General features: G+C 36.2%; 1 protein-coding gene and 1 pseudogene across 5 annotated transcripts in view; one reads left to right on the forward strand and one right to left on the reverse strand.

The window, feature by feature from the left end:
- CADPS2 (calcium dependent secretion activator 2) overlaps positions 1-12,425 on the forward strand; it is a 602,646-nt gene that overhangs the window by 156,563 nt on the left and 433,658 nt on the right. For all 4 annotated transcript variants that reach the window (XM_030932945.1, XM_030932946.1, XM_030932947.1 and 1 more), the window contains exon 2: positions 6,552-6,665. In XM_030932945.1, coding sequence (XP_030788805.1) covers positions 6,552-6,665 — 114 coding nt within the window. The remainder of the gene's footprint in view (positions 1-6,551; positions 6,666-12,425) is intronic.
- Positions 350-1,664, reverse strand: LOC104668718 (annotated as a pseudogene). Its single transcript, XR_004058042.1, has one exon. The product of XR_004058042.1 is annotated as a spectrin alpha chain, non-erythrocytic 1 pseudogene (transcript).

The following is a 12,425-nucleotide window of genomic DNA, read 5'->3' on the forward strand; positions in this document are numbered from 1 at the left end:
CTCTCGGGTTCAAGTGATTCTTCTGCCTCAACCTCCCAAGTATCTGGGACTACAGGCACACGCCACCACACCCAGCTAATTTTTGTGTTTTTTTTTTTTTCAGTAGAGATGGGGTTTCACCATGTTGGCCACACTGGTCTTGAACTCTTGACCTCAGGTGATCTGCCTGCCTTGGCCTCCCAAAGTGCTGGGATTACAGACATGAGCCACTGCACCCAGCTTGTTTAGATTTTTTAAAAAGCTATGATAGCAACTCTGCACATCTGTAAACTCAGAACTTATGATCCATTGCATCCAAGTATTCTTCATACTTAGTTTTATTTTATTTTATTTTATTTTTATTTTTTTATTTTTTTGGGGGAAGTCATCGTTTATTTGTCTTTTACATGAAACAGATTTGGGGGAGGGCGGGAGAACAAGGGGAAGAGCCAGCTGCTTTGATTTTCTGAAGTCGGAATGAGGGCAGCTGCTTCAAGACGTGGATCTGGGTCCCCACAGTGACATAGTGATTGTGACTGGACCGGAAGCGGGTTAGTGAAGCACCATTTTCTACTAAGTCTTATTCCAAGCTAAGCAGGCTTAAGGTTACAGTGGAAAGTGAGAGCACAGAGGAGCAGACATGCAGCAAGGCGACGCGGGGCAGGCAGCGAGGGGCGGGTGACCCAGGGAGCGGCTCAGTTCACAAAGAGCGAGCGGGTGAACTCCACGTAGTCGAACGCAGTGGGGAGCTCCCGGCCCTTGCCGTCCACGTAGGGCTTCATGTGGGAGACGCAGTAGTCGGCTTGTTCCCGGGTCAGGTTCTGGTAGAGTTCCTCCTTGGTCACATAAGGCTTTCCCTCTGAGCTGAGGGCCCGGAAGGCGCTCTCGATCTCCTCGCTGGACTTGACGTTCTCGGTTTCACGGCTGATCATGAAAGCCATGTATTCTTGCAGGGAGACGTGGCCATCTCTGTTGGGATCCACCGTGTCCAGGATTGCCTCGAACTCAGGGTCAGGTTCCCCTTCCTCCACCATGGGCAGGTCATAGCCCAGGGAGCGCAGGCAAGATTTGAACTCCTGATGGTTCAGCCTGCCAGACTTGTCCTTGTCAAAGTGTTTAAACATCATGCTGAATTCTTTGAGGGCCTCCTCAGTCACACCTGTTGTATTCCTGGCCTGGATCTGCTGCTCCAGGTTGTGCTGCATGCGCACTGCCCAGCTGGTCCAGCTGGTCCCACTGCTGGGCCAGGCCCACGGTGCTGTGCTCCGTGTACTTGTTGTCCAGGACGAGGGCTTCCTCCATGGCGGCCCCCAGGTCCTCAATCTTTTTGAGCTGACTTCTCATGGCTCAGATTTCCTGGTGCTTGCGTTTGGTAGCTTCAAGCTGGGATTCGAGGGTCCCCGACTCTTCCACCATGCAGGACCCATCGAGGAGGTATGTCCTGGTCTCTTGGATCCACTGGTGGAAGGCATTGGCGTGCTGGGCAAACTCCTGGCGCAGCTTGTCGTTCTCCTCCTGCCGCCGCTGTTCCTTCTGCAGCTCCAGCTCCCTCTCCTTGATGATTTTCTGTAGGTTCCTCCAGGTCTCCTCCAGGGCCTCCATGGTGAACCAGGTGTAGGGGTTGGAGGCTACACTGAAGCTCTTGATCTGGCGGTCCAGCTCGGCCAACTGATTGAAGTCGGCCTGGGCAGTTTTATTTAACATGGTGATTTTTATGGCAAATTGGAATGTATCCTTAGGAGAGTACCCAGGATATTGGAGCGAACTGGCAAAATTTATTCCAGAAAAGAGAAAACTCATAAATAATCATTTTTTGTTCCCAAAGTCTTGAAATACTATATTAAAGAATGAAAGTAACACTTAGTCTGTTTTGTCTTAGATAGTGTATAGTATAAAGTTGTGTGGAAGCCATAGGGACACTGATTTCAATTTTTATAATTGTCCCAAATTAGAATGAGATTCACTGAGGTAATGAAAGGATGTATGTACGTGTGTGTATATTAATAGGCCCAATTGGAATCTCAAAGTCTACTTTCATAGATTTTGTACAGATTAATGCATTGATTAGAATGTTGAATAGGGTAATTACTGTGGTTATTTTCTGATAATCTTGGTCTAAGCTTTTTTGAAATCCTCAAGACTGTAATATTTAAAAAAATAGAAACAAAGTCAAGGTAAATTTTTTTACCTGAAAGGAGAATTTAAAAGATTGGTGTGTTGTCCAGTCTCCATGTAGGATAGGATTGAAGCTGTTCACAGTGCTTCATAACTGTTTTGAGTTTCAAGATGTACAAAGCTGCTGTTATAGCTTATTTTAAATCTAAATTAGAATTTATAAAGGGTTATTTCACTTGAAAATTCAAAATGAATAAAGTGCTACATGTTGAAAAATCTCTTTCACCTTTATTTTCTGTCTGTTCAGTTCCCACAGCCATCCTTCTTCCCTAGTTTCTGTCTGTATATGGAAGCAAATTCACATCTATGTTATTTGCCCATTTGATATGTGAGTGGTGACTTATTTTAACTGCTGTTCTATAACTTGCTTTCTGCCCCAAGATATTTTTAAAATATTTAAAATCAGTACATAGAGAACGTTTACATTCTTTCAATGCAATGAATAGCATACCACTATTTAGATATGGCATAATTTAGTCTCCTATATATGCATATTTAGGTTGTTTTCCATGTTTTTGCTATTAAGAATTATGTGGTAAATAACCTTGTACACATGTCATTTTGCACATGTGCAGGTGTATCTGTAGTATTGATCCAATCCCAAAGTGGAATTGCTGATTCCAAGGACATGTACTTTTAAAATGGCTTCTCATACAGTTTTAATTTGTACTATTTTTGTAAATATAGGCTTGTTTTCATGGATTAAGAGTTTTTTATCTGAACATATCAATTTTGTCCATTTTTCTGTTGGTTTATTTGTGATGTTCTTACCGGAACTCTGTATATGCTTAGAAATGAACTCTTTGGGTAATGAGTTGCAAGTATTTTTTTTTTTCTAGTTAATCTTTTCCTATTTTGCTTATGGTATTTTTTGCCATGTAAAGTTTATTTTTAATGCAAATAAATTTATGACATTTCAATATTTTTAATAGAATTTTTTAAAGAAATTTTAGCTTCACAACAAAATTGAGCTTGAGTGGATGGTACAGAAATTTCCCATATATATCCTGCCCCCACACATGCATAGCCTACACTGTTATCAACAACTGATCCTTTTACTGTCTCCATAGTTTTGCCTTGTCCAGAATGTCATATAGTTGGAGTCGTACAGTATGCAGCCTTTTTACATTGGCTGCTTTTACATAGAAATATGCATTTAAGGTTCCTTCATGTCTTTCCATGGCTTGATAGCTTATTTCATTACTTACTAAATAATATTCCGTTGTTTGGATGTACCCGAGTTTATCTATTCATCTACTGAAGTTTTGGCAATTATGAAAAAAGCTACTTTAAACATCTGTGTACAGGTATTTGTGTGGACATAAATTTCCAACTCCTTTGGGTAAGTACCAAGGACTGTGATTACTGGATCATATGATAGAAGCGTATTAGTTTGTAAGAAACCATCAACCTGTTTTACAAAGTAGCTATACCATTTTGCTTTCCCATTAGTAAAGAATGAGAGTTCCTGTGATCTGTATCCTTGCCAGCATCAAGTGTTTTCTGTGTTCTGGATTTTGTTCATTCTAATGGATTTGTAGTCAATCTCATTATTTTAATTTGCATTTCCCTGATGACATGAGGTGGAAAATCTTTTATATTATTTTAACACCATTCATTGAGTAGACCATCAACTACTACTGATTTGAGTTGCTATATAGGTGTTTTATAGTACATTTCTGATTGTGTTTCGGTCTGTTTCTTCGATCTGTTCCACTGGTCTATCTCTTGGTATACAGTATGGTTTATCTTGATAATGCAAATAGCTTTTAGGAAACTGCTTTCTGACAGCTATCCTCAGTGCTAGATTTTTAGTTTTCTTTTCCTGCCCCTATCTTGCCTATATGAAAATGTAGACTTCCTCTTTATGCTAATAAAGTGTCCATTTATTTGCTTTTTGTATGTAATTGTCATATTTGATCCATTTTATGTCTTAAATGTAACTGCAGTATCTTCTATTCATAAAAATGTTGAAGCCTGACATTTAGCCAGGTGCCTCTGGCATATTTTGTGAACTGTATCAACTTTGTTGGAGCTTCCAAGAAGATGATTTGCTCAAACCTCCTTTCCTTGATTCAAATCCATGAATTTTCTACACCGTAATTACCAAAGAGTAACTCATTGTTATAATAGCGGAACTTAAATACTAATGGTGTAGAAATTGCAAATATGGTAGTTTAGAAGAGTTTTTAAAGAAGAAAAAGTCTTTGATAAAATTAAATGAAAAAATACACAGGTTCTAGTTTTTTAAGAGTATGTATTTTATTTATCAAGCAAAGGAGTTGGCACAAGTGATCAGTAAGGTCTTCTTCAGTTCATTGTCATTCTTTGCATATATTTCCATTGCCATTATTTCACTTGGCTTGCAAGGAGAAGCTCTTCTTGGCATTCCCAGAGCTTAGTAACTATAGTGCTCTCAGCTGCCTCACTCTCAGTAATTGCTGTCCCATTTCCATTTGGTCCCTTTTGTGAATCATGCTTAGAGAGCTAAAGTCATGAACTTAATTTGCGTTGCTAGTACGCACACATACAAAAGGTCCCTGCTTCCATTTTCTTAACATTATAGAAATGGATATTGTAATATAATGATGATGTTCCTGCACCTCAGCTTGGTTAAGCTTCCTCTAAAATGAAGGAGATAACCTTAGTAAAGAAATGGAATAGTCTTCTTTCTTCACTGCCCAGGGCAAAAGGTTTTTTTCCCCTGGGTACAATAGGACACTTTTTAAATGTTTTTTAATTCTGTTACTCCCAGTTACAGTTTCTTTACAAACTGTCTTGTTTGAGTCCTAAGTAAAACCGATTTTTTGAAAGAGCTTGTCTTCCTTATATTTGAATCGCAGTTTAATAAGCCTTTTGAACAGATTTATACTTACTTCACATCAGCTTTCTTTTTGAAACCAAGTCATACCAGTTTAGTCTACCTAATCCTTTAATCATTTTATCCTCAGCATGTTTCCAGATGCTTCACATCCCTCTGTAGATTCTAGAACTGGAATGAGTTTGTTAATAAAGTCTGATCAGGATCTAATGAAATGGAAGGATCATTCCTTTGCTGTTTCGTATATATTTTGGAATTTGTTGTTTTATCTCCAAGACTATGTTGTTTTCTCTCCAGCTAAGCATAAAAAAAAGGTTCTGCATTACCTAAGATCTAAGATGCCTTATTTCTAGTGAAGTACATGCCCCTTTGTGTGCAGGGCTTGGTGCCTAGAAGGGCTCTCTGCACTCGGCTTAGTGCTCTCTGTTCCTGCTGTCTTGAAATTCTTAATAATATTTTTACTAAAAAGCTCCTTATTTTTATTTTGCACTGGGCCCTACAAATTAAGTAGCTCACCCTGCTTGTAGTTGATGACTAGAGGACATGATTGATAAGTCACATTTCATGTCTAATTCACCCTCTGTAATAATTATGGAAGCTACACCCAGGGTAAGGACCCCTGGTTGTAAACTTTCCCAGTTCAGAGCATTTTCTCCTATGTGCTCAAAGACGCTTTCACTGCCTACCTGCTGCCTCTCTGTTCCCTTTTGGCTTTGTCTTCTTTGTCTTCTCCTTATTATTCCTTCATTTATCTAAACTCAGTTGTTGATGTATGTTTGTTCATGAAATCCAAATTTTCTCATGCAATGGTTGTTGTTTCCAGAGGGATCTTTCTTAGGGTCCATTCTGTCTTTTTAGTCTTTCTTCCTATTACCTCTTGTCCAAGGCATCCCTCTCTCATCTCTAAGCTCTTCTCTACTTTCTCTATTTAGAACAGCTGGAAATTTCATATGATATTATTAAATTAACTACTAGTTAATTTCTTATCCAAATTTTAGATTTTCTGTGTCTCTATAAAGAAACTGGGATGGCAATCATAAGAATTCCGGAAATTTGGGGTTTTTTGGATTCCACTTCCATATCAGGATTACGGAGTACATGAAATGACTTGGAAATGTTTTAAAGTCTAACCATTAGTGTCTGGGTGCAGTGGCTCTTGCCTGTAATCCCAGCACATTGGGACGCCAAGGTAGGCGGATCATTTGAGGTTAGGAGTTTGAGACCAGTCTGACCAACATCTCTACTAAAAATACAAAAATTAGCAAGGCATGATGGCGGGCACCAAAATCTCAGCTACTCAGGAGGCTGAGGCAGGAGAATTGCTTGAACCCAGGAGGTGAGGCTGCAGTGAGCCAAGATTGCACCACTGCACTCCAGCCTGGATGACAGAGCTTGACTCCATCTCAAATAAAGTCTAACCATTAGTACAAGTAGTAGGATATTTTAGCTTTTACTTTTCTTTGCTATAAAGTTAATTTTAGGTGTGAAATATACATACAGCAAATATGATTTTTAATAGTCATTATTTTTTCATGTACTGGCCAATTTATCTGCTTATTTTCTCTTTTTCTTATAGCTTAACAAACAACAATTGCAGTTACTGAAAGAACGGTTCCAGGCCTTCCTCAATGGGGAAACCCAAATTGTAGCTGATGAAGCATTTTGCAACGCAGTTCGGAGTTATTATGAGGTAAGTTTAAAGAGCTTTGTTTTTGACTTTCTGATACATTTTAAAGATTTCTATTATTTTTATGGCTTTCCCATTTTAAAGAAGCTTGCTGGTCTGACAGGAAGGCTGTGAGTTTGCAACCTTTTTGAAAGCATTGTCAGTTCTATTTCACAATTGAAAAGCTCTAATTCCACAGCCTGGATTTGAGAGATAAACAGAATCGAAATTAGTCACATCTTTTGAGGAGAAGTAAACTATTTAGAAAAATCTTCTGGCAGTGATTGATACAGCTGACTATAGCTATCTTTAGGTCCACATGTCTAAATTATCCTTTTAAATCTGGATTTCATAGTAAATTGCCATCTTACGCAGTTTTGTTCCCTAAGCTTTATAATAATTAAAGCTAGTAACTAATTTCAAGAGGATAAATTGAATTCTCTTTTCTTCCTAAAGAAATAACACTACCAATACCACCCTGCTATTTCTTCTGATTCTAGCTTGTGACTCAGGGATTTCTCTATGGTTTTCCTATGAGCACCAGTTTTCACACATGGTCATTAACTGCTTCAGTGAATTGCCACTAGCTGTTAGTTTAGAGAGTTCCCTTTTTGCCTAAGCGTTTCAGAGTCATTTGAGGGAATGGATTCCTTTCATTGTGCAGGTACTCAACAACTTTCAGCTGAAGAAGCATAATATGCAAATATATATATAAGACGAATAAACAAGGGAAAATGTGGAGATACAGTGGGTCTGAACTTACCTGAGGCAAGAATATTTTTGTGTAAAAATATTAAATAATTGGATGTACTGTTAACTGATTGGATTTATAATAGTGATGGTATAAATCAGAGGTTAATTAATGCAACTCTAGAGAAGTTTACCTTACCCCAAGCCTCAGCCTATTGACTTAAATGAAATAATGGAAGTTTTGCTGACTAAATATGTATATGACAGAAATCTAATGTCAAGAGTGGGTATGTCCAACTGGACCTTGACTCAGAATATCTTAACAAGTATAGGAGCTCAAAATTTTAACACATATAGGACCTTAGATTTCCCCTTGTAAGAGTCAGAGGAAGATTTCATCATGTAAAATTCAGGATTTGAATCTTACAGTGTTAACTGTAAATTTCTATATTTGCCTCATGTACTTAAACTAAAGAAAAGCCAAAAGTCTGTATTTGGGATGAAGGAAATGTAGCTCAGGAAGTAATCTGTATAAAAAGATAAAAAGTTTTTAGTGAAACAGTAGGCTCATGTTTGGTTTTGATAAATGCACTGCTATATTCTAAGATGATAAGGTTAGGGAAACTGAAATTGGGTCAGCAGGGGGATGAGGGAGTTCTTTGTACTATCGTTGTAACTTTTGTGTAAATCTAAAAATATTTCAAAATAAGTAAGCATAATATGATGTGGACACAGTTTAGAAAAAGGCACACATTTCAACAGAATACAGGTTGAAAAAAAAGGCACACAAGCCGTGCTAATAAAAATATTGTAACTCCAGTGAAGGAGAGAGTATCCCCATTGTGTTCTACATGAGGATTATGTTCTCTTCTGGGCACCGTATATGAATAAAAAATGTGCACAAATTTAGGGTGATCAGGTTTGAAACATATCTTATGTAAGTTGAAGGAGCTGGGGCTATTTGGCCTATAGACAGATTGGGTTTGTGGTGGTGTATGTAATCCCAAGAGTAAAACTAGGGTTTAGTTGGAAACTGAAGTGGGGAAGACTTCAGCTTAATATATCTAGAGTTTGGTTGCAGTGCCCCCAAATAGAATGGACTGGTTGAGTATAGCATCACAACTTGATTCTAGTGGCCCTTCACAGTCACCTGGGAAACATACTACAAAAACAGGTCCTGGGGTTCTGTCTCAGACTTTCTGAATCAGACTTACAGAATTCATGCTTTTGAAATGTTTCCAGATGATTCTCTTAGAATTGGTGGATTGCTAACCAGTGGAATTAAATGACTACCTGCTAGGATTGTTACAGAAAGAGATGTAAGCGTTGAAGAGGTGGTTTGACTTGGTGACTGAGGGTTTTCTATACTTCTGTTCATATTTCCAGCTAGTGTTTAGTTGTGAAACTATATCTAACTTGTCTTTGTGCACATCTCAAAGTGGTGCTAAGATTTGTGATCCTAATTATGAGTCTGCATTCCTGAGGTGCATTTGTGGAGTTACTGTTTTCTAGGTAGTACACAATTGGTACACAACGAACTCTTGAATAAATAAATAAATAAATTTAGTTGGAAAAATAAGGTAGAAAAGTTGCTTTTCAGTTTTTTTCCCAAAAAGCCTTTCATTTTTTAGAAGTATATTTTGCATATTTTGCTGTGATCACGATCTTTATGTTTTATTTATGTATTATTACTTTTATATAGTAATTTTTATAGTTTACCAGAAAAGTCTTAACTTTTGTTCTTTCAATATCTCTTTGCAATAAACAGTGGAAATATTATTACCTACACTTTACATAAATAGAAATTGAAGCTCACAGAGATTAAATGACTTTTCCAGTGTTATATATTTGGTAAGCATCCAAGTTAAATGTGAATCCAGATTTTTTTTTTTTTTAAGTATTTCTGGCATGCTATCGTTATTTCACAGTTGCCATTTTGAATATACCTATGTCAGGTACTGTGGGCACTTCAAAATCTATTAGTAGTCTCAGACATCAGAGAAATTAAAATATATTTAAATATATGTTTATATTTTAGAATAAATCTTATAAACAAGATAATTATTCCCATCTTACACATGAAGTTAAGTGACTTGTGTCCAAAACTGCATAGCTAATTAAAAGCAGAGCTAAGAACCTCAGACCACCACAACTGACTAAAAGCAGACTCTTAGGTTCCATACAAGACCTGTTGAATGAGAATTTCTGAGAATGGGGCTTCAACATCTGAATTTTGAACCTGTGCCTTGTGAACAAAAGTTCTCTGAAAAGGAATTTCATTTGTTTAATTTTGATTTTTAATTTATTTTGAGACAGGGTCTCATTCAGATGTCACCCTGACTAGAGTGCTGTGATGTGATCATAGGTTATTGTGGCCTAGAAATCCCTGACTTAAGCAATGGGCTCTGATTTTATAGTGAAAGATTTTGCACTACGTTCCCAGTCAGGTCCATTTATGAAAATAAAGGATTCAAACTTGCTTAGCTCTGATTGGTCAACACAACCAAGTTCTGATTGGTTGGATATAACTGGACCCTGATTGGACAAAGTAGGTGAGTTCTGATTGGTGGGTTCAGGTGGGTTCCTGAAGTCCCAAAGTTAAACGGAGGTGTGAATTTTCAGGGAACTCAGAGTAACATGTATGACTTCTAGTCAGCAAATGGCTACTTTACTTAATTTGAATATAAACCTAGTTAGCCACTTGGGATCCGTCTTGAAGGATTGGCTCTTTTGGGATCACATTTGTTCACAGCCTTGATAATTTTGATTCACTTGGTCATTTGAGAACCATATTGATACAGACCTTATAACTTCTAGAATGTGTGCTCCGTGGCAGAGCCATTTCTGTATACTATTGTATCCCCAGTTTAGCACACAAATATATTCAGTGAATACTTGTTGACTGAGTGAATGGGTATTACAGTATTTATTACTCTATCTAGAAACTGTATATTTTGGTCTTGTTTTTATGCTTACTTTCTCCATCATTCTCTTTTTCTAAAAGTATTACTTTTGTATTGTAATGAAATTTCTTTTGAATATGATTGTTCTTAATTTCATGATTTTGTGTTTCCTTGAAGATGCTAGATACTTACGAAGCATGGTTGGCCTTTCATGTTCTTTCTAACCTAGTTATTCTGTGATTCTGTGATCTTTTGTGGCTTCTTATATCATTTGAAGTCTATGTTTTCAGGGATGTTATATATATTGTTTGCTGTATGCAGCTCTTTTCAACTATTAATAACCTTTAAGTAGTCATTTGCTCAATTATTATGTTTACTATCCTTTAGCTGTGATAGCCATTTCTGACTCTGTATATAATATGTGTTTTACATAGCATATATAATGTATATTATATGTAATGTATATTGAAGGATTGACTTGAAAGATTATATAAAATATAATTATATGTAATATATAATTATATATAATATATAATGTAAATATTTATAATTATATATACATAATATATATTATACACAAATATGTATTACAAAGACACCCCCACCCAAGAAAATAGCATATAGAAATGCCCAAAAAGATCTAATCCTGGACTATATATTATATTATATTGTTCAATAATATATATATGAACAATCCTAATAAATGTGTATTATCAATTCAATTGAAAAACATACCTTCATACTCTTAGTATATACATTTTCCCAAAATCTGTTTGCTATTATTTTTCTCTCTCAGCTTTATGATTGCTATTTCCTGAATAACTTTTATGAGTAGCCTTTTCCATCTTGATTGTAGGTCTATATAGTCTATAGACAATTACTCCATCTAAAAAGAGAAAGAGTTATCTGTCTATTCTTATAGTGGTTGTACCTTCAGATATTTGGTTTACTTTAACACCTGGGATCTCGGTATGAAACCCAAGATATAGTTCTGTTTCTCCACATTATTTGACAAAATTTATTTCTTCTTGGTACATTTTTTTAAGGGAAATAATTTCTTTCAACTAGATTATTCCAGGATTAGATCTTTTTGGATATTTCTATGTGGTGTTTTCTTGGGTGGGGGGTGTCTTTGTGTGTGTATGTCAGTTATAATTAGTATTTACTATGAATACTATTCAACATGTTACATAAAAGCATATACTGAGGAATAATAATGATTTTTATGTAACAATATAATTTATATCATATATTTAATAAGATGCCCTTAAGTATTATAAGTAACAAGAATAATAAAGAAACATGTTTGTGAAATTTCTTCAATATTCTCACACAGTTGGCATAATTAAAAATTGACCCAAATATCTAAACTGCCTAAGTAGGCAGACATGATGCTAGAGGGACGGACCAGAATAGGAAGAGAAGAAAGAAATGGCAGGTAGCATACCTAACTACTTAATAAAAGTTGGCAGTTATAATCTTGATAATTTTATGGTTACTAATTGTTGTTTGATTCTGCTGTACTTTCATCTTTTTTGTTAATTGAAGGGATTTTTTTTTCCCTCTTCACTTTTTTTTTTTCTTTAAGCATCTCATTGTCTAAAGGAAGTCCTAAAATGGACACAAATTCTACAAGTGTTTACTCTTCGTTTTTGACCATTTTTTTTTGGTTTTGGTCTATTTCTTTTTTAGTTTAGGAAACTTCAGCTGACTCTGCAGATGAGTAAACATAGGTTTATTGCAGTTTGTTACTTTCCAAGCTGTTCTTGTCATCAAATATCTGCTTCTGTTTCACAGAATTCAGGTGCACTTTATCCAAATATAACAAATGACAATGTGGTTTGTAGTGGACATGTGGAAAAGTAAATGGTCTTTCTCTTGTAGATTTCCAAAAGACAGTATATGTTGCTGACTAGCTGCTTTCAGCATAATACAAACTTTCAAGTTCTGCTATTGCACAAAATATGGATGCTAGAGTTTTTTTAAAAAAATTGTGACTTGGGTTTGTTCACAACTTTTCAGAAAGGATGTATAGTTTTCTTATTGTTTTCATTTGTTTATGTTCTATTTTGGTCCCAAAGAATAAATGAGAGTTAGAGATGTATTTTAATCTTTTAAAAGTTACCAAAAAAGTATTAAAATAAGCTTTGATGCTGCCACCCCCACCCCCACCACCATTTGCTCTTCAGAG

Source organism: Rhinopithecus roxellana, chromosome 6 (assembly GCF_007565055.1).
Source record: "Rhinopithecus roxellana isolate Shanxi Qingling chromosome 6, ASM756505v1, whole genome shotgun sequence".
Taxonomy (NCBI): Eukaryota; Metazoa; Chordata; class Mammalia; order Primates; family Cercopithecidae; genus Rhinopithecus; species Rhinopithecus roxellana.